The sequence below is a fragment of the Microtus pennsylvanicus genome, chromosome 1, assembly GCF_037038515.1.
Source record: "Microtus pennsylvanicus isolate mMicPen1 chromosome 1, mMicPen1.hap1, whole genome shotgun sequence".
Classification (NCBI taxonomy): Eukaryota; Metazoa; Chordata; class Mammalia; order Rodentia; family Cricetidae; genus Microtus; species Microtus pennsylvanicus.
In genome coordinates this window covers 163183727-163208660 of record NC_134579.1, presented here as the reverse complement: position 1 = coordinate 163208660, position 24934 = coordinate 163183727, and the positions used below count along the sequence as shown (strand labels likewise).

Below are 24934 nucleotides of genomic sequence, written 5' to 3'. Positions count from 1 at the left end.
TTGTTGAACTCATTCATCTTTTAGTTATTTACAGAGCTTTAGAAGATCTCAGGTTTATTTTAATCTTTTGGAATTCTTAGATGTATATTAGACACTGAGTAGATATGTGAAACAATGACATCAAAATCTCCTTTCTAGTATGTATCTGAATAATTTCATAACTGCAAAGTTCAGGATTCACTATCTTAGTGGTAGGGATATTTTATATATTGCTAAATCTTAATTTATTTTATATTCTATGTATAACTAGTGTAAACATCTTAGTTTTTAATTCCAAGTGCAGAGCAGAATTCCAAGTCTAAAATACTTAAAAAGTGACTTAAATACATCATTGAAGGAGAATTAAAAAGTATTTCTTCAATACCATGACTCAGTCTGGTTAGAAGTTTGTAGGAAATACACTGAAGAATAGTGAGATTTTTCTGTAGAATTAAATGAATAATAAAATAATTCTGATTCAAGGGACTGAACATATTATCAAAGATGCATCTCAAGTAAAAATGCAGGGTTACCAAAAAAAAGAAAAAAAATGCAGTTTTTTTTTTTAATGAGACTCCTTAGTAAATGATCTATATTTCTGGGGGGGGGGGGGGGAATCACAGGTTTCTTTGTAAGAATGCCAGTCCAAAAATGGAAAGTCACAGTTCTTATCTACTTCACCTTCTCAAAACATAAATCCCCACAAGATTAAACTCTATCCGTGACTAGCTGAGAGCATGCGGGTGTGTCAAACAGGCACTCAGGAGATACTTATTGGCCCAGCCCACTTTTTACCTCTTATACACATGACACATGCAGACATTTTCTAATTTATTTCATCAATCAAACAAAAAAACAATAGTCTTCCCTGCATGGATAAACTCTCCCAGAATCCCTATGTTATTGAGTGGAAGAACTAGTGCCGGGAATGGGCAACTTTCCTTTGAGTTGTCGCCAGGGAGGCCTGAGTCCTGCAAAGCACCACAGGAAACTGTCGTTGCTGTTGCTTAACTATCACAAATATACTGAATGGCTCTATAGTTAAAGACACAAGACATAGAGAAATTCTGTTAGAACATTTCTGCTGGCTAGCTTTCATAGTACTGGAAGATACTATACAGAATTGTGAGGCCCTACCTGCAACACTACTGGTGCAACAGTGACAAGTGTGTTATGGAAGCAACCAATTGCTTTTTGGTTGGTCTTGAGGTACACACCACAGAAGGGAACCGACCCCTGGTAATGTAAACCTAGCCAAAGGTTCACAGTTGGGTAGGGCATAGGTCCAGGTAAGGAAGCTCTGCTCTTCTTTTGCTAAAAGGTGACCATTTTATTTCTAAATTGCTATGCTAATATGTGCACTATCACTGCTGATGCCGGTTTAGGTTAAAGAACCTTCTTTTTGCAATGGACAGTGGTTATTGCAGAGACTCATTAACAGGTCAAAGTGCTGAGAATAAACGGCTGTTGTATGCTCAGTCATAAAAGGGACATCATGTCCTCCAGGGTTTAGGGAATATCACAAAAGAGGAGTGTTAGTCCCATCCACTGGGTGATAAAAGAAAGAAAAGAAACCCTCCAAGTTCTTGTAAGACTTTTGTATAGACTCAGTTTAAATACTGCTTGGGGTAAGTTTATTATTTACTTTCAAAGCAATTAAGAGTAGAATGGGTAGGGAGGATTCAGGGCTTTTACCATCTCAGGTTAAATACAGCCACTAATGCCTACTGTGATTTTACAAGAGAGAAGAGGATCTACTGAGCAAGTGGAGTGGCTCGGGTTTGCCGTACCAGCACTTAGGCGGCTGCAGAGCCTAAGATACAAATAAGTTCCAGACCCGCTGCAGCCACCGTTGGAGACCACTGTCCTGTCTCAAAATCAACAAAACCGTGCCATTCACTCTTAAAAGTAACGCTTTTACGATACTGTTTTGTGAGGAAGAAGAAAGTTGTGCTACCACGGCAGCCCACATCTTAGTTCAGGATTCTCCACTTCCCGGTTCTCAGAAGTCGGGGCGCGCGCTGAATCGCCTACGCATGCGCAGAAGTGGCTTAGCCCTAGTGGGGCAGACCTCGGAGGGCGGAGCGCAGGCCACGTGGGCTTCGTGACGTCATCTCCCGGCGCCGAGGGCCCCTGGACTTGCGGTGGGCTCCGGGCGCTGTGGGTCGGGTGCGCTTTGGTTCGGAGGGCGGAAGTGCACGCGGGGCTCGCTCTGACCCCGGTGGCGGCGCTCTGTGCGGCTGCGCAGCCTTGGGAGTTCTGCTTTTGAGGCTCTGCAGAACAGAGTGAGTCAGGCAGGCAGAGCCCGACTGAGCGTCTTCCCCGCGGTGGGAAGCCGGAGCAGAGCGGGCACTTCGGGTAGGGCTCCTGTGTGTCCGGGGCGCGGAAGTGAGTGGCAGAGGGTGGCCGGGCGAGGGCTGCGGGCAAGCGGCCGGCGGGGGCACACCCGGGGAGATGGCGGGGGAGGAGGTGGCGATGGGCGGAGGCGCGGTTGGCTAGACACTGCCCCAGAGCCCTTGGACCACCCTAGCTGTCCCTTTGAGAAGTATGTCAGTTCCTTACTAAGGTAGGAATTGTAGCATGGAGTCGGAAACTCAAGTTAAGAACTTGGATTTCTCGTGAGAGGAGGTATTTAAGTCGCAGTTACTTTGGTGCATATCAGTTCTATTCAGACGTAGTATTCACTCCAAGCTATTTATCTTCGGTGCCATTCTTTTAGTCTCAGTTTAATAATAGTCCTTAATGCTAACAAAGGCATTCTCTGTTAGTGGAACACTTTTATTTATTAGTTAGTTTCTTTGGCTTTTTCTCAAAGCCTACTCAGATATGAGGAACCTAAGAAGCTGGGAGACTTAGAGATTTTTTTTCTCCCGAAGCATGTAACTTTTTTAAGGAAACATAGCATGTTTTCACTAATCAGAACTCGGGATTTATCAAACAGCAGATGCCTAGTCAAAGCCATATAGAATTCACTTGATAAGTCTCTTGCGTCCTTGATACCAAATATTTGGTCTGGTAGAAATATTCTGACTTCATTAGACCTATTGTTTGAATTGAATTTGATAGCACCAATATGAGAATGTTAGACTAAGTTTAAATGTACTTTGAGCCCAGTGTTGTGGCTCATACCTTCAATTCTAGTATTGGGGAGGTGGAGGCAGGAGAATCAGAAGTTAAGCCCAGCCCTGGCTACTCAGTGAGGTTGATGCCATTCCGGAGGTATTAGGACTCTCAAACACACAGACGCCACCCCTCCAAAGCTCCAAACAACCTACCATGCACAAAGTCCTGCCTTCTATCCTGAGCAGCACGACACCAAACTAACTGGGAAACAGAGCAAAACAAGTGTGGTGGTTCAAGCTTGTTATCCTTATTTTTGGGAAGCTGAGGTAGAAAGGTTACCTTAAGATGGAGGTCAGCCTTGGCTACAGAGGATCCCTCTGTCTAAAAAAAAAAAAAAAAAAAGAAAGAAAAAGAAAACACACACACACAATGTATCTTTAATCCCAGTTCTCAGAATGCTAATCTGGTCTACATAGTGAGTTCAGACCAGCCAGGGTGATAAAATGTGCACTTGTCTAGGGGAAGAAAAAGTATATGCTAAGTGATGAAAGGTTCTAGTGGAGCTAAAAGTCACGAAGGTGCCACATGGAAAGGCCATTGGAGAAGAATGAGCAGGGGGTAAGGGGAGAAGAGGGGTACTCAGATGAGATGAGGCAAGGTCCTGTGTGACTTTATAAAAAGCTTTAGGTTTTTTTAAAAAATGTATTTGGGTGTTTTGCCTCCATAAATGTATGTCCATCATATTTATGCCTAGTGCCCACCAAGGAATCTATAGGACAGGAATTGGCAAAAGTTGTAAACCACCATGTGGGACTAGGACCCAAACCTAGGTCTCTCCTAAAGCAGCCAGTGCTCTTTACCACTAATCCGTCTCTCCAAAACCCTACTTTTTCTTTTCTTTTCTTTTCTTTCTTTCTTCTTCTTCTTCATCTTTTTTTTGCAGCAGTTAAGTTTTCTTTTAAATCTTTCTTCCTCCTCCTCCTCTTCCTCCTTCTCCTCCTTCTTCTTCTTCTTTTTTTTAGACAGGTCCTATTTGTAGCTCTGACTGGCCTGGAAGTCTCCTTGTAGATCAGGCTTGACTTGAACTCACAGAGATCCATGTGTCACTACTTTCTGAAGGATGGAGTTAAACATAATTCCCTCCCTTCCTCTTTTCTTCCTTCCTGTACAGAGTTTCTCTGTGTATCCCTGTCTGTCCTGAGACTTGCTCTATAGAACAGGCTAGCTTTGTAGTCAGTGATTCACTTCTGCCTCCCAAGCTCTGGGATTAGAGGTATTTGCCAACATCACCTAGCTCTAATTTTTACTTTTTATGAGATAAGCTTGAATCAGGGGCAAATTGATCCTGGTTGAGCTTTGAGATGATCCGACTGCCATGTTGACTGTAGAAATAAAGGTCAGAGTGGCTTGGGTCGGGTGTGGTTGGAATGAGTAGATTATAGATTTGCTTCTAAGCTGGAGTCAATAGAATGGTTAGGAATGATTGTAAACTGTGGGTGGGGCAACAGAAGTTTGGATTCGCTGGAGACTGTGTTGGGGAGAAGGAAGGTCTGAGGTCATTTTCAATTGTGCACATGTCAGTGCCAGTGTGTGGTAAAATACTTGTGAAACAAGCTCAGAAGTCTGAGCTGGAAGTTGTAAGAAGTATGCGTGGTGTTTAAAGTCCTTTGAAAGATGTCCTGGGGGCCTTTTCCTTTAGGACAGAGAAAGGTGTAGACAAGAGAAAAGATAGGATCTCTTCTGACTTCTTACACCAGGGTGGTACAGTTCAGTAAATCTAAATCCCCTGCTTGGAATGACTGAACCCTATAGTTTAAAGGGGAAACTAGAAATCATGGTCGTGAGCTGAGGAAAAGGAAAGAGATTGGGAAATTTGAAGATATGATTGAGTGATATAGAAAAGTGTAGGGATAAGGGAAGATAAGGGCAAGTGAGACAGGAAAGTGGATTGGAGGAATTTAGGGCACTAGACATTGCCTTAGACTCATTTGAAGCTGTTTGTAAATTTCAGGAGAGACTAGCCACTGTCTGTAATAATCTTTCTCTTAAGCCTTGGTAATGGAACTGAAGTCCTTTTATGTCTTCCCCAAGTAAGTGCTCCTGTGGCATATTCACTCGAGAAGATTGCTTAGACATTGGTTTAAGCCAATAGAAACTCTTCATTACCCAGCTGGTGACTCCATTGAGTGTTCAGGATCCCTGAAAAGCCTGAGCCTTTCTTAGGGTGAGCATTTAATCACAAAAACCATGTTCTGAGTTGACATACTTCAGTTAACAAGGACAGTTAGCTAGAAGGAGAACAATGGAAGCCAGAAAGCAAGGTTAGTATATTTATAGACTTTCCCAGGACTATGGACTTTGATGGTTTAGGCCCATGTTTTAGTTTTGCAGGTGGTGTTGTGTATGTACTGAATTTATTGCCTCAGTAGTACTTACATCATCAGTCAGTTGTGCTAAATATTGGGTCTGTGGCCCAGTTACACTCTACCACTAAAATATATCCCTAGCCTTCTTAATTTTTATATTGAGATAGGTCCCAATCAAGTTGCTCAGGCCTTGAATTCACCTTATAGCCTAGGCAGGCTTTGAACTTGTGATCTTCCTGCAATGCTTGGGATTATAGACCTGCTTTGCTAGACCTCAACAGCATATATTATTTTTCATTTTTCACAAATATATTCTAGTGCCGGGCGGTGGTGGCGCACACCTTTAATCCCAGCACTCGGGAGGCAGAGGCAGGTGGATCTCTGTGAGTTCGAGACCAGCCTGGTCTACAGAGCTAGTTCCAGGACAGGCTCCAAAGCCACAGAGAAACCCTGTCTCGAAAAAACCAAAAAAAAAAAAAACAAAACAAAACAAAAAAAACCCAAATATATTCTAGTAAGTATTATGTATTTTAAATAATTCCTAAGTAGTTGAGACTTTGTCAACAAAAATAGCCCCAAGTAATAGTGGGTTAGCCCTTCCTTGTAGATTATGTTAAAGGAACTATTGATTGTTTATCTTGCAGTGTATTTGCTAAGTGACTTTAGAGAAGCACATGGTTAGCTTGTTGATTGGGAACTGTGTGTAAAGCACTGAACTCTAGAAATAGAATAGTCAAAAGCTACTGTCCTTCGGAATATGTACAGGGCTGGAGAGATGGCGCATAAGAACACTTGCTCATATCATTAAAGACCAGCGTTCTATTCCCGGCACCCATACAATAACAAATGCCTATAACTCAAATTGAGGGATCTGATGACCTCTTCTGGCTTCCACTTATTGTGTGGATGCTCTTTTATATATGTGTTTCTGTATGGGTTCACACATTCACATGGCAGTGTTCGGGAGTGAGTTTTCTCCTCTTGCCATAAAGAGTCTAAGGAATTGAACTCAAAGTATCAGACTTGGCTGAAAGTACGTCTGTCTACCTGATGAGCAATCTTGATAGCCCATAAAGTAAAATCTTTTGAAAAAAGAAAGAAATCTAAAAAAAGAAAGGAAAAGGATTACTTCTATTAGTTTTCATCATATTTTGGACTTTCTGTATCTTCAAAATTGAATTAATGGTGACTTAGCATAGCATATGCATGCCTTTAATCCCAGCAAGTTTTCTTACAGAAACCCTGTTTTCAAAAGCCAAGAATGGATGGATGGACAGACGGATGGATAGATTGATTGATTGATTGATTTAGAGAGGCAGTTAGGTGGAAGAGTTTCTTTTTTTTTTTCTTGTTTTGGTTTTATTGAGACTGTTACACTTTGTAGCCCTGGCTGACCCCTAACACACAGGTCTGCCTGCCTCTGCCTCTTGAGCACTGGTACTAAAGGCGTGCACCACCACAACCTGCTGGAAGAGCTTATTAAGTAGCTAGGTCAGTGTGATCATTCTCTCTTCATTTAGCAAAATTTGCAAATTTTGAGATGTGCTAATTGGGGATAAGAAGGTAGACATGATTTAATTTTTGTCTTCTCTGTCAAGGAACTCCCAGTTTATTGTGGAGAGAGGCGAGATACATAACTGAAAATTGGAATGCCTCCTAGTGTCAGATACTGAAACAATTAGGCTGGAAGTTGCTTTAGGGGAATACTTCCTAAAGCATAGATATTAAGCTAACTCTTAAAAGGAGTAGGAGTTGTTTTAGAGAGAACTCTTGGCCTAAAGAGGGTGTGTTCATTAGATTGTCCATAGGAGCATGAAGAGAGTACATACCAGATACGTAGACTGGTCATTGAGCTGCTAAACATGTGAAACACCTGTGCCTGTATTTGTGCCCTCTGAGTACTGCAGTTGCTTTCATTTTACAGATGGAAGATTCAAAGAGGAGGGTGTTTGTTTAACCCTACAGCTAATGGGTGAAGTCTGCTGTTTAAAATCACGTGTGTGATCTGTACCTACCCGTATTGCCTGCTGTCCAGATTTAAATGTTCCCTTATTTTTTTTTTTATTCCTCAGTCATTTTTTCCAGTTATTCTTCCTTGGGAGTGTGTGTGTGTGTGTGTGTGTGTGTGTGTGTCTCCGATCAGCCTACTACAAACATTGTAGGTCCAGCACTCATGCATGTATTATGCTTCAGTTGCTAAATTGCCTCCCAGTTAACCTCTTTACCTCCAGGCTTGCCCTCCATGCCCATCTCTGAGATTCTTGTCCCATTTCACCTTTCTCAGAACTCAGAGTCTCTAGGGCTGCTGGATGGAATTGATCCCCCCACTGCTTTTCATGTGACGTGTTTGTTGAGCTTGCACAGATTAGACAATAAAGGGCATGCTTGCATTTTCTAGCATTTGCCACGTGTCTATTACTGTATCAAATACCTTCTATGTTTATTCCCTCTGGAACAACTTTGTGACTCAAGTATTGGGACTTTTGAAGTAGCTGAGATTGAGACATCTGTGATACTGAAGCCCTTCCAGGATTAATTCTCACAGAATTTTCCTAGGCCGAAGATTACTAAAATGTTACACCTGTTGTTTCTGCATTCTCATCTTTACTGATGCGGTGTCTTCTGCTGGAATATATATAGTCCCTAATGTGCGCTCAGTAGAGGCAGTTTCAGCTTTGTGATAATTTTGCGATAAGCAGAAGCAAGGCACAGTTAGGAACTATCTGAAATGTTTTTTTGTCGTTTTGAAATAGAGCCTTGCCATGTAGTCCAGGCTGGTCTAATACTCTTGTATGCAGGGCGTCTTCAGCTCCATCCTATTGCTGTGATAAAACACCATGACTAGAAGCAGCTTAGGGAGGAAAGGGGTTATTTCAGCCATGTGTCCTGGAATCGCAGTCTTTCTTGAAGGGGAGTCATGGCAGGAACCTGGAGTCAGGAATTGAAGCAGAGGCCTTGGAAGAGTGGTGCTTCCTGATTTACTACTTTGCTTGCTCAGCCTTTCTTATATCACTCAGACACATCTGCCCAGTTGTGTGACATTGCCTGCCCTAAGTGGAATGGGCCATTCCACATCAATCATTAATCAAGAAAATGTCCTGTAGACGTTCCTATAGGCTAGTCTTTATGGAGACATTCTCTACACTAAAATTCCTTCTTTCCAAATAGGTCTAGGCTTGTGTCAAGTTGAGAAAAACCAACCAGCACAATAGCGTGGGTTGACCTCAAACTTGGAATTTTTCTGCCTCAACCTCCAAAGAAGTGGAGTGTGGCTTCTGGTATGGACTTGGTTCTTTTTAGACACAGGATTTTAGAAAATAATTCTACCTTTTCATCTTAGTTTTATCATGTATATTATAAATGAGAACTTATACACTTGTATATAGCCAGGGTGAGGTGGTATAAAATATATAGTATTTCTAGAGTTTTAAAACTTGTCTCAGGCTGAGCAATGCATGTTTGTAATTCCAGCACTTGGGAGAAAAGCAGGAATATCAGAAATTCAAGTCACGCCTATGCTGTATAGTGAGTTTGAGTAGTCTGGGAGACTACAAAGATTCTGTTGCAGCCTGCCTTCCCCCATACTATCATTGATGTTTATCCAATCTGATTCTTTCACATTATTTTGTGGGCTCGTGTACTCTTTCAAAAATAACTGAAAAGATCCAGACAATATCTCTGGGTACCTATTATGTTCCAGACACTATTTCAAATGTCAGAAGTAAATTGATATTTGAAATTCAATCCATTTCCTCAAGGAAATGCATTACTATCTACTGAAGGCGAGGGGTACAGATGAACACCTTTAACCCCAAGCTTGTCAGGTCTGTAGTAGAGGAGAAGTAAAGGTGCATCCATGGAGGAAAAGGGATGATCTCGAGTCATGCCTAGGAGAAAGATCTTTAAAACTGGGTACTGAATGATGTTCCAAGTTGGAAGGCAAAGTCAGAGTGCTGCTTTACCCTGAGGGGCACACCAGCATATGCAAAGGCATGGAAATGGCATTAAAGTGCGTGGCACATTCAGTAGATCTGGAAACAGTGACTAATGGTTTGTTTTGTTTTCCTTTTTCTTTTGATAATACACTATCTCTCTATGTAACCTTGGCTCTCCTAGAACACACTCTGTAGATTACACTGGCCTGGAACTCAAGAGATCTGCCTGCTTTCCCCTCCCAGTTGCTGGAGTTAAAGGCTTCTGCCACTCTGTCCTGCCAATGACTAAGGTTTTAACAGTTGTTTTTGTATTCACCTAGTACATACCACATAGCTTGATCTATCAAAGGATCAGATTTATTGACTATATTTAAAGTTTTCATTCAACATTTTATTATGTTTAGTGATATGTATGTGTGTGTGAATACTTGTGCCCAAGGCCAGAGGTGTCAGATCACTGGAACTGGAGTTACAGGCAGTTGTCATATGCCTAAGGTTGGTGCTGGGAAATGAACTTAGCATGTGCTCCTAACTGCTGAGCCATCTCTTTAGCTTGATTATATAGAAAAGTGTTTTAGCAGAGTTTTTAGAAGTTATTTTTCTTTATTGTTATAATTCCTGATTGTTTCTATGGTTTTGATTATTCTTAGATCTTCAAGCAGTGTGTATGTGTGGAAACTTGGACCCAGAACCTCATGAATACTAATCTTATGTTCACTACTCCGTCACATTCCTAGTCCGCTTTGCCTCCTTGCTTTTTTTTTTTTTTTTTTTTTTTTTTTTTTTTGGTTTTTCGAGACAGGGTTTCTCTGTGGCTTTGGAGCCTGTCCTGGAACTAGCTATGTAGACCAGGCTGGTCTCGAACTCACAGAGATCTGCCTGCCTCTGCCTCCCGAGTGCTGGGATTAAGCGTGCACCACCACCGCCCGTCCCCTTGCTTTTGAGTTATAGTTTTTCAGTGTAGCTCAGGCTCACTTGAAACTTGTCCTCCTCCCTGTTTCCCATGTGCTGAAATTACAGGTGTATGCTGTATATCTTTATTAATTTGTTCATGGTTTATGTGGTAGTGCTGTTTTCTGTTGTTGAATATTATTTTAAGATGTGTTATATTAGTTTGTGCTATGGAAGATTTGTTTTAATGATGCAAAGATGAGTTGCATCCTTTTATGTTGCATTTGTTTAACTCTGAAGTTTTTACGTTGCCTGTCTAAACTACCTGATTGGTCTAATAAAGAACTAAACGTCCAATAGCTTGGCAGGAAAGGATGGGCAGGGCTGTCAGGCAGAGAGAATAAATAGGAGGAGAAATCTGGGCTGAACAAGGAGTAAGAAAAGAAGGAGAGGAGGATACCAGGGGCCAGCCACAGAATAAGAAATAAAGGAAAAAGCCCGGAGGCAAAAGATGGACGGGATAATTTAAGTAAAGAAAAGCTGGCTAGAAACAAGCCATGCTAAGTCTGGGCATTTATAAGAAAGAATAAGCCTCCGTGTTATTTATTTGGGAGCCGGGAATCAGACCCCCAAAAGAGCCAAGTAATAAAGAAATAATAGTTTTCCATTTTACAAGTGAGAAAAGTTAGGATCAATAGAAATGGAATCACCAGTTTTCCTTGTATATTTTAAGTATATTTATTAGACCAGAGACATAAAATTTATTATAGGTTAACTTTGACCTTTCTACTACTACTAATACTACTACTGTTAATAGTTATTTGTAGTCTGCATGTGGGTATGTGTACCTCTGTTCCAGTGTCTGTGCAAGTCAGATGTCAGATCTCTTGGAGCTGGAGTTGCTTATAATTGTGATCTGCCTGATGTGGATGCTGGGAATTGAACTTGGTTCCTCTGGAAGAACAGTCAGCACTCTTAACTAGATGAACATGTATTAGTGTTGAATGTATATTTTGAAGTAGAAAGTGGCCTTGCTTACAGTTCACTAATCTTTTAGGCACTTTGGTTTACAAAATGTATGTTTACATTGCTGTGCTCTGCTTACTTGATCTGCCTTGGCTCAGTTGGCTTCTTCCCCTGAAGTCCAAATACAAGTATATATTGAACAGTGGCCAAAAGTGACCAGCAATGGGGAGGCTTCGGGGAGATTAAGAATTGGAGTTACATCTGGGCTACTGTTTGAAACCCTGTCTCAAGAACTAATAACCAAGATGAAGAATTGCAAAGAGGATATGAACGTCTGATTTAGCTATTGTTTTATGTACCTACTATAGAATGTTCATAAACATGGCTGGATTACAGGGTGTTGAAGCCCCTGCCTCTCTGGCCATGGTGATGTCTGCCTTTAATCCTTGCCTTCTGGGGCCAGAGGTAGGTGGATCTCTGAGCTCAAGGCGAGCCTGGTTTACATCATACTGAATCCCAGTACAGCCAAGGCTATCTCCTTTAATACACAAAGGATATATCCTTTCATAAACATAAACAAGTAACAAAAACAAAACAAATCCAAAAGAAGAAAAAAATCTGCGTCCGTAGTTGAGTTTGGAGGTGGTTTCCATTCCTCCAAGTCTATCTTTATATCTCTTTTGAGCAGAGACTCAGACATTAAGAGGACAGTGTTGGCCATTTCTTTATTCTGATCCAGGAAGAAGAGCAGAAGAGAATGACATGGAAAGAGCAAGGTGGTCACGTGTTCTAACAGCCCAGATAGGTAGAGAAGACAAATCCAGGCATGATACTTTGGTTTATGGTGATCATTTGTCTAGAATAGTGTTTTGGGCTCTACTAGTCAAGGCCATCTTAAGTTTCATTTGTTGTCAGTTATTTCCTACCTGTGTTTTCAGAGATGAGTGTGTAGTACTTTATATTTTTCACTTTTCGATGTGCCTATTAGTGTGTCTTAGTTAGGTTTTTATTGTGCTAAAACAAGAAACAGAAGCAACTTGGGGAAGAAAGTATTTGCTATATCTTACATTTCCAGGTAAAAGTTGATCAGCTAGAGGAAGTCAGGGCAGGAACCTGAAGGGAGGAACATGAAGCAGAGACCATGGAAGAGTGCTGTTTACTGGCTTATTCCTGGCTTTCTCAGTTGCCTTTTTTCTTTGGTTTTTCAAAACAAGGTTTCTCTGTGTACCCACGGCTGTCCTAGAACTCGCTCTGTAGACCAGGCTGGCCTCAGACTCTACCTGTCTCTGTCTCCTAAGTGCTGGGAAGAAAGGTGTATGTCCCCACCACCTAGCCTCACTTTACTTTCTTATATGCCCTAGGACCACCTGCCCAGGGACAATACTGCCCACAGTGGGCTGGACCCTTCCATATCATAAATCAAGAAAATGCCCTACAGACTTGAACACAGGCCAATCTTGTGGAGACAGTTTTTCAGTTGAAGTTCTATCTTTCTAATGACTCTAGCTTGTGTCAAGTTGATGAACAGAATACATAACAACAATAATCACAAACATTAAAATCTACAAGGAGGTAGGTGCACACCTTTAATCCCAGCAGATATATGCTGATCTCTGTGAGTTCCAGGTCAACCTGGTCTGCATATTGAGCCTTTGTCTCAAAAGAAATTGATCCCAATCAGGAAATAATCATAACCTGATTATTTCTTATTTTTTAAAAATTAAAATTTATTTTAAATTTGATTATATTTTTGAAAGTTACAAATAAAAGAAATTTCCCAAAGACTATGCAATTCAATGAGCTTCTATACTTTTAATGTAAAGTAGCCATTTGAAATGGAATCATTGCAACTTTATGTTGAGTTTTATATTTTCACTATTTTATGTGCTTAATGCACAGCCAAAACCAAAAAACTTGAACTAGGAAGCAGATAACTTTATATCCTCTTTGTGAATGTGTGTTCATTGCATTCATTCCTTCTTCATCCCTTAGTGTCAGCCTTTCTTTTTCTCTTTATATGTTACTGCACCTACATGTAAGTATACTTATACACACACACACACACACACACACACAGAGGCTAGATTTTACATATGATGGAGGACATGTGTTTTTGTTTTTTCTTTCTAAGATTGTGTGACCTCACTTAATGTTATATTCTAAGTCCATCTATCTTCCTGAAAATTTTTTTATTTCCTTTTTTTTTTTTTGGAGCTGAACAATACTCCCTTTTATATATACCAGATTTTCATTTTCCGTTCACGTGTTTGTGGACAATAAGGTTGATTTCCATTTCTTGCTCTAGTGAATAAAGCATAAATAAAAATGAGGGTACAGATACTTTTACAGTAGGGTATGCCCAGAAATGAAATAGGAAGATCATATGCTATTTCTGTTTAAAGTTTTTTTGGGGGGAAGTCTCCAAACTGATTTCCGCAATAGCTGTGTTAATTTGCACCCCTACCAGCAGTGAACAAGGCTTCTGTTCTCTATATAGTCTCTGCAGCATTTGTTGGCACATTTATTGATGATAGCCATTCTGTTGGGTGAGGTGGTATGTAACTTGAATTTGCAGTTCCCTGATTCTTAGAGCTGTTGAACACTTTAAAATAATTATTAGCTGCTTGCATTTCTTTTTTATTAAAAAAAATTAAGTTTATTAAGCTCATATACCCATTTATTAATTGTAAGTTTTATATCCTTGGTATTTAATTCCTGCAGTTCTTTGTAAATTCTGGATATTAGCCACTGGTCTGCAGTACAACCAACCGGTAAAACTTTTCTCCCTGACTGTGGGCTGCCTCTTAATTCTGCTGATTATTTCTTTTGCTGTACAGAATCTTCTTATTTACTTGTAGTCCCACCTGTTAATACTTGAGGTTGGCTCCTGTGCTGTTGGTGTCTGTTCAGAAAGTCCTTGCCTGCCCCAATAGTTTGAAAAGCATCCCTTACGTTTTCTTCCAGAAGTGGAAGTGTTTCGGGTATTAAATTAAAGTCCTTGATCCATTTTGTATTGATTTTTTTATACAAGGTGAAAGATAAGAATTTAATTTCATTCTTCTGCAGGTACAAATGCAATTTGTTGAGCACCATTTGCTGGATACGCTATCTTTTTTCCTAATGTATGTTTCTGCCTCTTTATCTCAAAAACTAAGGGTACATAGCATTGCCATTCTATTTTTGGGTCCTCTGTTCTGTTCCATTGGTCTTCGTGTCTTTTTGGTTTTTCTGTGTAACAGCTCTAGCTGTTCTTGAACTGACTCTTGTAGACCAGGCTGACTTCGAACTCACAGAGATCCACCTACGTCTCCCTCCCAAGTACTGGGAGTAAAGGCACAAGCCCGACCATTCCTGTCTATTTTCATGCCTGTACCAGGTTGTCTGTAGCCCTGTGGTATAATTTGAGGTCCAGTGCTGTGTTGTGACTCCTTAGGGTTGCTTTGGCTATTTGCAATCTTTTGTGTTGCCGTATGAGTTTTTCATTGTTTCTTGTGAAGTGTGATTGAAATTTTGACAAATAAATCTGTGAACTAATTTTAGTAGTATAAATATTTTTTTACAGTATTATTTCTAATAAACCAGGAGCATGGGATGTCTTCCATAATCCGTGATTTTCTTTTTCAGTGTCTTGAATTTTTCATTGAGGTCTTTTACTTTTCTTGTTAGGTGTATTCCTAAACACAACTTTTTGGGAGTTACTTTGAATGGAATATTTTTTCTAATTTCTCTCTGTTGTGTTTAAATTTCTTTAATATTCATTTAGAGTGTGTAGGTGTGCATGTGTGCACATATATGCCATGTATGCATGTGGGAGTCAGGACAGTCTGTAGACTCAGTTCTCTGCTTCCACATGTAGCTGCTGGTAATCTAATTCAAGTTGGTAAGTTTGGCAGCAAGTGACTTTACCCACTGAGCCAGCTAACTAGTCCATAACCATGTAAACTTCTAATTTTATTTACTTAAAATTTTATTTTGCTTTTTTTTTTTTCTCGAGACAGGGTTTTGCTGAAGTTTTGGAGCCTGTCCTGGAACTAGCTCTCGTAGAGCAGGCCAGCCTCAAATTCGCAGAGATCCACCTACCTCTGCCTCCCAAGTGCTGGGATTAAAGACATGCGCCACCACCACCTGGCTTAGTTTGCTTTTTAACGTTTATTTCATTTAGGATTAGCATTTGTATGTTTCGGTGTGTGCCTGTGTGAATTTATGACTCACATTTGCAGGTGCCAGAAGAGACCAGAACAGGGGATTGGATCGCTGGAACTGGACTTACAGGTATTTTTGAGGAATCCAGGCTGGGTGCTGGGAAGTGAGCTCAGGTCTGTTGGGAGAACAGTAGGCACTCTGAACTGCCGAGCAATCTCTCCAGTTGTTGCCCTAGTCAAGAAGTGCTGAGGACCTTCCTATTTTCAGCAAATCATTTGAGTGATCTGTACATTCAGAGATTTTTCTTATGAGTGTAGAATTTAAGCATGTTTGGACTTGAAGTCTCACTGTGGTGCTGATGAAATTGGCAAATGTATGTTGCTTGCCTAAAACACTTGTTTATATTTAATAAAAATTAAGGCACTGCTAAGTACCAGAGTCCTTATTCTGAACTGACTACTGCCAATAGTTTGACATTGGGCAGATCTTTCCCCACCTCTTGCAGTATGCAATGTGAGGATGACTTGCATTTGACTGACCTTTAACTTTTTGATTAATTGATGATAATTCCAATTGGGCACTGAGGGGGGAAGAAAAGGATGAGAACAAGCGTCTTGATGTACCTCAGTGTTAATAGTTGATGTCAGGGCTGAAAGGACATCTCAGTGATAGGAACACTTGTTCCTTTTGCAGAGGACCTGGGTTGAAAACCTAGCACTCACATTGTGGCTCACAAACCATTTGTATCTCCAGTTTCAGGGTATCTGGCATCTTCTTCTAGACTCTTAAGGGCACTCAGAATGCATGTGATCCACACATACATATAGACAAAGCATTCATAAATATAGTAAATATAAGAAGAATTTTAAATTGATATGTGGTGATATTTTGTTTATGCTGTAACAAATAAAGCTTGCCTGAAGGTCAGAGTGTAGCACTAAGCCAGTAGTTAGTCAAAGAGGCCAGGCAGTGGTGGCACACACCCTTAATCCTAGCATTCAGGAGACAGAGGCAGGTGGATCAGTCTGAGTTCAAGGCCACCCTGGGCTACACAAAACTGATCTTTTCTAATAGAGAAACAGAACGCACACAAAGGTGATCTCAGGACTTCGGATCACATGGTTTAAATGCCAGCACTAGGGAGGTAGAGACAAGAGTGATATGACTGGGCAGGCCGGAAGAGACAGGAGCTCAGGGCAGTCTGAGGATTTGTAGGGATGGATACAGTCTAAGGATTTGTAAGGACAGGATTGCGCCTTTGGTCTGAGCATTGGTAAAGGTAAGAACTCTAGTGATTGGCCGCTCTGCTTCTCTGAGCCTTCAGTTTTCACACCCTAATAGGTGACTTTATGTTTTTATTATTAAGACCAGTTAGAATTTGTACTACATTGATATTGGCCTGGACCCATAATTTTGGGGGAATCATGTATTTATTTAGGATTTTTCATTATATATCCTAATAAGTTAAAAATTAACTGACCATGAAGATTGGTATTTTGGTAATATTTTGAGCCTTAATATCCAGATAGCCCTTCTTTGGGTTACATTAGTAATTATCAGCAGTATGTACGTCAGCATGTATGCATGTAGTATTGATATAGGATACTCCTTTTTTTATGCTGTGAATGTATTTTCCCATTGGATAATAAAGTAGCTGATTTGACCTATAGCTAGGCAGGGTGGAGCCAGATAGGAAAGCCAAACTAAAAATACAGGGAAAGAGAAGGGCAGACACTGGGGAGAAGCCAGTGAGCCACTGGAGCAGCAAGATGTGTTAGAACACAGGTAAAAACACAAGCCACGTGGCAATACATAGATTAGTAGAAGGGTTAATTTAAGTTGTAAGAGCTAGTTAATAATAAGCCTGAACTATAAGCCAAACAATTTATAATTAATATAAGTTTCTGTGTGATTGTTTTGGGACTGGACATCCAGGAAACAAAAGAGCTGCCTCAGTTTACAAATGGTGCCCCACGTTGGATGCTAGGTAAGAGGGAGTAAACTTTGTGATCAAGTCAGATTTATTAACGGGTGCCAATCAATAAAGTACACTCACGATACAGACTGAAGCCGCTGCCATTGTGGATATACCCTTACTTTTTGTTCCACTGCTACCACTGCTCATTCCAAAAGGGTATGAGAACCAAGCAGCCAGCCACGTGTGTTCCTGTGGCTTGTTGCCACTTGGCTATACCCAAGAAAGCATCCTTTGCCCCGCCTGTTGACTGAGTTTTTCTGTCTTGCCAGGTCCTGCAGGCGTCAAGTCCCAAAGAAATTACACAGAGGTCTACATTAGTTATAAACTGATTAGCCCATTAGCTCAGACTTCTTATTCACTAATTCTTATAACATATATTAACCCATTATTCTTGTCTGTGTTAGCCACGTGGCTCTGTACCTTATTCGGCAAGGTGGTCACATCTTGCTTCTTCTGTGACTGGCTCACAACTGCAGACTTCGTGCTCTTCCCAGGATTCTCCTGTTCTCATTGCCCCGCCTCCACTTCCTGCTTGACTACCAATCAGCATTTATTAAAATACAATTGGCAGGGTATAGACTATTGTCCCACAGCACTTCCCCCTTTTTTTAAAAAAAAAGAAAAAAACAAGAACTCTGAATTTAAGATCCTTTGTTTAGCTTTCCTCCTGATCATTATCCATAACAACTTGTAACCAACATTCTAAACAAAGGAAAATATCCATAGTCCATTTTTTGGGAATGTAGGTATAGTATTCCAAGCTATTTCCTGCTGATTGGGAGTGCTTATAATCTTATGGGAACCTGAAGAAAATTTAGAATTATGATCAAGTCCTGACTGGAGTATCCTGTTAGGCTTTATCATCTCAGTCAGCAGTCTTTAATCTGTTCTGGATGTAGAACTCAGACATCTAGGTCATCCACTCCTATCAGAGATTTCTCAGGGGGTCTTCCTTGATCAAACCTGATTTTTCTTACCCTGGAATGAATCCACAGCCTCCTATTTCCTGTGGGAATAAAAACAAAACCTCTTCTCCAAAGTAACATATCTTTTGATGTCAATTTTGAAGTCAAGGCATTACAAAATATTTATGTTTTATTAATCCAGCAGCATTATATTTAAATGTTTTTTAGCAGCTGTTGCTCCTTCCTCAGCATTCAAACAATTCAAAGAAAATATAATAACATATAGTATCCAGACTGTGTATTTTTTATCTTTATGTGGCTTTATTTTAACCTCTATTACTTTTATTTTTATTTTTTAATTTTTGGCATTTTGAGACAGGGTTTCTCTGTGTATCTGTGTCCTGGAACTCACAGAGATCTGCCTGCCTCTACTCTTTCTTTTTTTATTTTAAGGACTTTAACCTTTTTCTTTTCTCTCCTAAGCCTGCATATATTTTTAACACACTGTAAACCATTTAGAGGTTTTCTTCTGCTTTGAATCTCTCTTTACTGTATATCTCTTTTTCTGACTACATGAGTCTTTAATTTGCTAAGCAATATGACTAGAATTAAAGCTGTGGCTTTGATGGCTGGATCCAGCCCATTCCATAGCTTTCTGAGATACTAGCCTCATGGCAGAGATACCAGCTGGAGTCATGTTTATTGCCACACTCTGGTGTTTCAAGGTCCATGCCGCCATCAAGAAGCATGCTATAGGCTATTCATAAACACCATTTAAGTGTTTTGTGGCAGAGCCTCTTAAAAGGGCTACAAAGTTTTTGCAGCTAAAAGCTGAGTCAGGAAGCTTCTCTTAAATGAGACACATTTGCCTCTAGCAAATAGAGCCCACCTGAGAAAATGCTGCTATCAATGAGCTGTGCTTAACTCTATTCGCAAGCTCTCTCAATCAGCTTTCTGTTGATGCAGGTGTCCACACGTTGGGCACCATTTGTTGACCGAGTTTATCTGCCCCGCCCAGTCCTGCAGCTGTTAAGTCCCAAAGAAATCACACAGAGGTCTATATTAGTTATAAACTGATTGGTCCATTAGCTCAGACTTCTTATTTGCTAGTTCTTATAACTACATTAGGCCATTATTCTTGTCTGTGCTAGCCAAGAATGGTTCTGTACCTTATTCAGCGAGTCAGTCACATCTTGCTTCTTCTGTGGCTGGCTCACAACTGCAGACTTTGTGCTCTTCCTAGGATTCTCCTGTTCTCATTGCCCCGCCTCTACTTCCTGCCTGGCTACTGGCCAATCAGCATATATTAAAATACAATTGACAGGGTATAGACCATTGTCCCTTAGCACCCGCCCTCATCTTATATTTGGGTATTTGGGTCTTGTACCCTCAGAGAAGACCATGCCCATTAGTCCAAACCATCTAATACAATTGGCTGTTGGATCGAATTCCTACAACATATCATGGAGTTTGAGCAATGGAAGACCCTGGGATATCTCAGAGGTCATGGGAATTTTCCTTCCCTGATAAACTGAAACTTTTCTCATGTGCAGGGTTAGTGCTAGCTGTAGAGGAGTATTTCACTGGGACAGAGGACGGCTAGTTTACAGAGTGGGTGAGAGTTGAAGAAAAAACAGCCTGCTAGACTGGGGGAGCGCGAGCACAACAGCTAGATGTTCGAGGTTATGAAAGGGAATATAATTATAACTGGAAGTATTGGGGTCAAATTATGGATCTGATGAAATTTAGAAAGGGGAATCACTAGGCAGTTTGGATGCTCACCTTACTAAACCTGGATGGAGGTGGGCAGTCCTTGGACTTCCCACAGGTCAGGGAACCCTGATTGCTCTTCGAGCAATGAGGGAGGGGGACTTGATTGGGGGAGGGGGAGGGAAATGGGAGGCGGTGGCGGGGAGGAGGCAGAAATCCTTAATAAATAAATAAATTTTAAAAAAAAGGGGGAATCAGCTTCCTGAAGGTTTTTCTCGTGTGCACAAACATTCTTGTTTTCCAGTCAGGGGCTAGTGTGTCCCAGACAGGCCTCCTGAGGCTCACAGGCATGCACGACCACCTGCAGTTCTTGATTAGTACACACCACCAACTGAGCTCACTTGTAGTCCCAAACAAATGTTTGAGTTTTCTTTCCAGGAGGAATAATATTATGAAGGGTAGGAGAAGTCAAATATATTGGATTGGGAAGTGTAATTGTGTTAATGATCTTTTGAAATTGGATTAAGATCATAGGACAGAGGTACAGGGCTCTCTTTTAGGTGAGTGAGCAGACTCTTCTGGGCTTGAAAGGGTAATAGAAGTATAGTTTCTACTTAAATGTGTAATATTACACACATATATACTTTCAGAGTGTGTCTTACTGAATAGCTCATTTGCTTGAAACTCTTCTGCCTCAGCCTCTCTAGTGTAGAAATTAGAGGCATATACTATCACTCCTGATATCTTTTTTTTTTTCTTTCTGTCCTGGAGACCAGGCTGACCTCATATGTACAAAATCTGCCTCTCTCAGCCTCCTGAATGCTAGAATTAAAGGTATACCACACCACCTCCACGCTCATCTTTTCTTTAGGTGAAGATTTTTGGAGTTCATTTTCTGTCTATGAAATCTTTTCATTAATTCTTGTAAGAACCTAACTAATGCTGTTTATTCTGTTTACAGTTTAACTTTGGTTGAAGAAAGAACTTAGCGTATATGTACTGCTCCACTCATTGGAAGAATGACAGATGACAAAGATGTGCTTCGAGATGTGTGGTTTGGACGAATTCCAACTTGCTTTACGTTGTATCAGGATGAGATAACTGAAAGGGAAGCAGAACCGTATTATGTAAGTATATTGGTGGTTGCAAATGAGATCTTTAACTTGTCTGTTGTAAATAAGGTTGTTAGAACCCGAAGGCTGTCACTCAGCATTTTATATGCAACTGGATGCTATGGGAAAGTTAAAAAGAAGACAGGTGATCACAGATGGTAAAGTGCTTAGCAGGTAAGTGAGGCTTGAGTCTGCCTCTTCAGGACCCACATAGAAGCTAGTGTGTGCCTGTAATGTCAACTCTGGGAAGGCAGAGACAGGAAGATTCCTAGGGCTTGTTGGCCAGCCAGGCTAGCCAAGCCAGTGATCCCCAGATCGCAGTGTTTCAGTAAGGTGGAGCGTAGCTGGAACAATGACTTGGTGCTTTAGAACATTTGCTGCTCTTGCCAAGGGCCCTGGTTCAGTTCTTAACACCCACATGACAGGTGACAGTCATCTGCAACTTGGTTCCAGGGGCTCTGACACCCTCCTCTGACATTGGGCACCAGATTCTTATGCGGCATGTACATACATGCAGGCACAGCACTCATGCACATAAAATAAATCTTAAAGAAAAACAAGTTGAAGAGTGATGGAAGACGACCCCTGACATGTGCGTGTATGTGCACATGTACCAGAAACATCTGAATAAATAAATGAAATAAATAGGGGCTACACGGGACTCTTGCGGAGGACTCCCATTGGCAGCTGACAACCTCCTGTAATTCTAGCTCCCGAAGGAACTGATGGCTCTGTCCTTTAGAGGCACCTGCACGAACACATAGACACATGGACATAATTAAAAATAACAAATCTTTAAATAGATTCCCACCAGTCATGCTACCCACAGTACAGACACACACACACACAGTCACTGTAGACAGACGGACACACGTTCTTTTTTGTGTGCATGTATTCATCTATATTATATTAGAGTGGAGTCAGTCTAGGACTATATCAATGATGGAGTACAGGCTTAGGATGTCAGTACCTAAATCACACACACACACTTTACACAAACACATATGGTAGTGGAATCATAAGTTATGTGCTGTGTTTGAGTTGGAAGCTATTTTTTAATCATAGGTTCAGATTGGGTCTTTTTTAAAAAAAGTTTTATATGTATGGGTGTTTTCCTTCAAGTAAGTATACCACATGATTGCAATGCCTGAGGAAGCCAGAAGAGGGCATTCTAATCTTCTGGAACTGGAATTAAAGATAGTTGTGATCTGTCATGTTAGTGTTGGGAACTGAACCCTCTGCAAGAGAAGCCAGTACTCTCAGCTCCATATTGGATTTTTAAAGTATTTAGATGGTTCCAAGCAACTAATCAGTCAAAATATGTATATTGTTGAATGAACTTATAAATGCATGTGCACAAATGAAAGTCTACATATGTTCATTTATCTAATGCTATATATGACTTAATGACCTAATATATTGTCATAACATGTTATGACCAAGCATTTTTAATGAAATGTTGGGGCTTAGAGTGTAGCAGAGTAGTAGAATATCTTCTTAGCATTTAGAAGAGCAGCCCTGAATTTGATCCCAGCTTCCAAATACCCAAGTGGGGAAAAATACACACACACACACACACACACACACACACACACACACACACACACATATATACATAAACACATACTATCTACCTCAGTCTCCTGAATTCTAGGATTAAAAGCATGTGCTTCCACATCCACCCTGCATTTTTTGCTTTAAAAACAAATTTCAAGTCTCTTCTGATTTTACTATGCTTTTCTTTATCCACATTTATGTGTCTGTCAATCAGATTAGGTATTCTTCCTGTTTATTGAGTAGCACCCAAAGGCAAAGTGGCTGTTTTATAGCTGTTTCTAGTAAAGTTGACAGTGGCAAAAACTTTGTGACTACACACACATACATCACAAACCCTCCTCCACAGACAGATACACCACTACACACACTACAGACACACATGCATGCCCCCACACACATACACACACAAATCAGTCAGTCAACAAGTCAGTGTGTCAGTAAGATGGGTCAGCAGTTAAGAGTGCTTGCTGTTCTTCCAGAGGACCTCACTTCATTTCTGCATTTCTAGCACACATGTCAAATGTGTCACAACCACCTGTGACTCCATCTTACTGGGATCCTACACCCTCTTCTAGCCTCTAGACACCTGTACATAAATAACAATCATATCACATACATGTAAACACAAATAAAATAGAGCTTAGTTAGTGACTGTGTGAAGAATTATATACAGGTTCTAAGTTTGTAATGTTTTGTTTTGGTCTCACTAGTCCTAGGAATAAAGATGTATATATTCTTCACCACTAGGCCCAGTGCTGAAATTCTTTTTCGAATTTTTTTTTTCATTTTATTGTGTGTGCCTGAGTGCACCAAAATATATGTGGACCACTTGTGTGCAAGAGGCCTTGGAGGTCAGGAAATGGTGTCCTACACTCTTAAACTGGAATTACAGGGAATTGTCAGCCACCATGTGGGTCTTGGGAGCCAAACCCAGGTACTCTGCAAGAGCAATAAAGCACTCTTAACCACTGGGTCATTCTCTGCTCCTTGGGGAAACAATCCTTTAAAAGATACAAGGTCTCATGTAACCTAGTTAGCCTAGAACATGGTGTGTAGCAGACGGTGATGATTCCACACGGCCTTCTGATTCCTTTTCTTTCACCCCTAAGTGGTAGGCCTGAGCCCCCATACCAGATGCTTTTTTTCTTTCCTTTCTCTTTCTCCTCTTTCCCTTTCCTCTTTCTTCCTTTGGAGATAAGGCCTCACTCTAAAGCTTCAGGCTGGCTTTGAACTCAAAGAGATCCTCCTACCTCTGCCTCCTGAAAGACGGAATTAAAGTGGGTACTACCATGCCTGGCTCAATTGCAAATTCTTGAGCCAGTTTGAGCCTTAGACGGTAGTGTGTGCCCTTTAGAATTAGCAGCTGAGACCCTTGCCCTCTAGTTTCGGTCTGTCTTCTTACCAACTCTGTAGGTTGATAATTGTTTCCTGCAGAATAAACTATTACTGTGTAATAGTTGAATAGTCATTTTAAATTGAAATTCTCTCTCTCTCTGTCTCTTTTGAGACAGAGTTTCTCTGTGTAGTCCTAGCTGTCCTGGTTCTTGCTGAGTAGACTGGCCTCTGTCTCCTGAATGCTAGGACAGTTGGTGTGCGCTGCCAACGCCTGGCTGAAATTCTAATTTTATTTTGGTGAAATAAAATACTCTGACAAAATAAAGAGTTTGTCTTGTAATTAATAATTATACAGTCCATTATTGTTGGGAAGTCAAGGCTTCAGAAGTTAAAGCATCTAGTTACATATAGTCAAGAGCAGACAGAAATGAATGCATGCGTACTTACTAATTTCACCGTCTCTACTCTTAAACAGTCCAGAACCTAAACCCAGAGAACAGTGTCTCCCACAGTGAGTTGGGTTGTCCCACAGTGGTTCACACAGTGAAGGCAAAAATCAGCCATAACTTTAGCCACAGGCCAACTGTATGCAGACAATTGCACATTGAGGCTCTCCTGCCAAATGGTTCTAGATTGTGTTGAGTTGACAATTAAAGCCAAGCATCACACAAATGTACTTTATTATATGGTTAGTTAACTATACCTTTTTGATTTCTGATACCCTTCAGTGTACCACCTATATTGACTCTATAATTTTTGAAAAAGTCTAGTTTATCTTTGTCATTTATTATCTATGTTATTAAAGTATTATAAATATGGTATTTTAATATATTAAACATTAAGTTCTTTATAAAAGGTGATAAAACCTATGTGAATCATTTAATATTTAAGACAAATTTGATAGAAGTACTTAATATCTTAATTAGTATGACATGTAATTATGTAAAGTGGTAAAGAAAAGTTGGAGATGTGTGTCAGTTATAAGCATTTATGC

General features: G+C 40.5%; 1 protein-coding gene across 6 annotated transcripts in view; it reads left to right on the top strand.

Annotated features, from left to right (window-relative positions):
- Positions 1–2083: 2083 nt before the first annotated feature.
- Atg5 (autophagy related 5) overlaps positions 2084–24934 on the top strand; it is a 111562-nt gene continuing 88711 nt past the window's right edge. The window contains exons 1-3 of one of the 6 annotated variants that reach the window (XM_075944384.1): positions 2092–2264; positions 15421–15472; positions 20898–21063. In XM_075944384.1, coding sequence (XP_075800499.1) covers positions 20956–21063 — 108 coding nt within the window. In that variant the 5' untranslated portion in view covers positions 2092–2264; positions 15421–15472; positions 20898–20955. Of the gene's footprint in view, positions 2368–15420; positions 15473–20897; positions 21064–24934 lie in introns of all 6 variants that reach the window. The other 5 variants (XM_075944364.1, XM_075944392.1, XM_075944410.1 and 2 more) reach the window with 5 other exon arrangements.